General features: G+C 16.9%; 1 protein-coding gene across 1 annotated transcript, besides 4 other annotated features; it reads left to right on the top strand. All coding sequences in view use genetic code 6, as the record gives it.

Annotated features, from left to right (window-relative positions):
* Nucleotides 1–280: 280 nt before the first annotated feature.
* IMG5_066890 (trehalose-phosphatase family protein, putative) lies at nucleotides 281–986 on the top strand (the record flags this gene model as incomplete). The annotated part of the gene is made up of 3 exons (XM_004036859.1): nucleotides 281–458; nucleotides 519–587; nucleotides 958–986. 3 exons carry the CDS (start codon nucleotides 281–283, stop codon nucleotides 984–986), a joined length of 276 nt encoding a protein of 91 aa, XP_004036907.1.
* Nucleotides 827–891: a microsatellite.
* Nucleotides 830–896: a microsatellite.
* Nucleotides 897–939: a microsatellite.
* A 373-nt stretch (nucleotides 987–1,359) lies between the features above and the next one.
* Nucleotides 1,360–1,414: a microsatellite.
* Nucleotides 1,415–1,590: the final 176 nt, after the last annotated feature.

Below are 1,590 nucleotides of genomic sequence, written 5' to 3' on the forward strand. Positions count from 1 at the left end.
CATATTAAACTTATTTAAATAATTTATATATAAAATTTAATACATTTAATATTCTTAATAATTTTATACTAAAAATATTCTAATTAAAATATGTATTTTTTTCTAGATTTAATATTTTCAAAAAAAAAAAAGATAAAAAAATATAATTTATTTTAAATTTTTCATTTTTATAATTCATAAAATTTATGTTAAAATTATAATAATAATAAAAAAAATATATTATTTTTAACTTTATACAATACCTTAATAAAAACTAAAGAATATCCATAAGAGTATTGAAATGACCTCTTATTTAAAGTTTTCAGTTTAATTTCATACCTAAATTAATTAATCAATTAGAATTATAGGCAATATAAAAGATCTAGGTGAATGGGATACAAACAAAGGCTTATGTCTTTAAACAAATTAATAGATATATCCTGAATGGACACATGAAACTTTTATAGAAGTTCCCTTTGGTAAAACAATAATTCTAAAATTATTATTATTTTTTTCTAAAAAATAATTTAAATATATAGGAATTCTAATTGAATTTAAATGCGCATTATATGAAAGAGAATAATTAATAAGATGGGAAAGATTCGAATGTAATGCAAACAGAAAATACAGGATATAATACTTTAAAACATTGCTATTTATGAAATAAAATAATATTCAAGTAATAGAAAGGCCTTTTTAAAAATATGTGACTAACTTAGATATGGACATAATTGATACAAGTAATATAAATAAAATTATTAAAAGATATAAAAATAAATAGCTAATGTTCGAAAATTTAAAAATAATTAATTTAAATTTGATCCACTAAATGTAGCAGAGGCTTAAGTATAAAATAAATATATATATATATATAAATATTTAAAAATAAATATAAATATAAATATAAATATATTAAATATATTTATTTATGTTTTATTATATATATTTATATTTATTTATTAAAAATAATTTAATAAGAGTTCTTCTTCAGGAAGCTAGTCTTTTGAATTTTTTATAAAGTAATCAAAAATATCCTAAGAAGATAATTTAAGTAGTAATAATAATAACTTAAAAGATTAAGAAAATTAATACAAAACATAAAAATTAAAATCTAATAAAAGAAATTTGGGAAAACATGTAAAAAAAGAAAAAAGTATCGAAATAAACACAAAAGAAGAAATATAATAAACAAAGTAGTAAAAATAAATCTAATAATAATATTAATTTAGTCAAAGCTTAATATAATAAATGTAAGGTGCAGCTTTACCTCATTTAGATAATATTGTAAATTTATTTAATAAAATAAAAAAAGAGTCCCAAAACATCAACAATAGAGAATTATACCCGCCAATAAAAAAACTATTCGAAAATTATTCAATGTAATAAAATTAAGTTATTTAATAAAATCAAGTAAATATTTAACTAAAATAAGTTAAAACCTAAGAATTTGCATTAACACAAATAGACAACAATATAAATGAAAAAACCGAATAAACATTAATTTTTGTAAGTTTTAAATTGCCTTTTTTCATTTAATTAAAAAGTAAAAGTAAGCGTGCTTAAATAAATGAAAAATACGATTTTATAGAATACTCTGATCCTCTAATAAAC

This window comes from Ichthyophthirius multifiliis (genome assembly GCF_000220395.1).
Source record: "Ichthyophthirius multifiliis unplaced genomic scaffold scaff_1120509250340, whole genome shotgun sequence".
Taxonomy (NCBI): Eukaryota; Ciliophora; class Oligohymenophorea; order Hymenostomatida; genus Ichthyophthirius; species Ichthyophthirius multifiliis.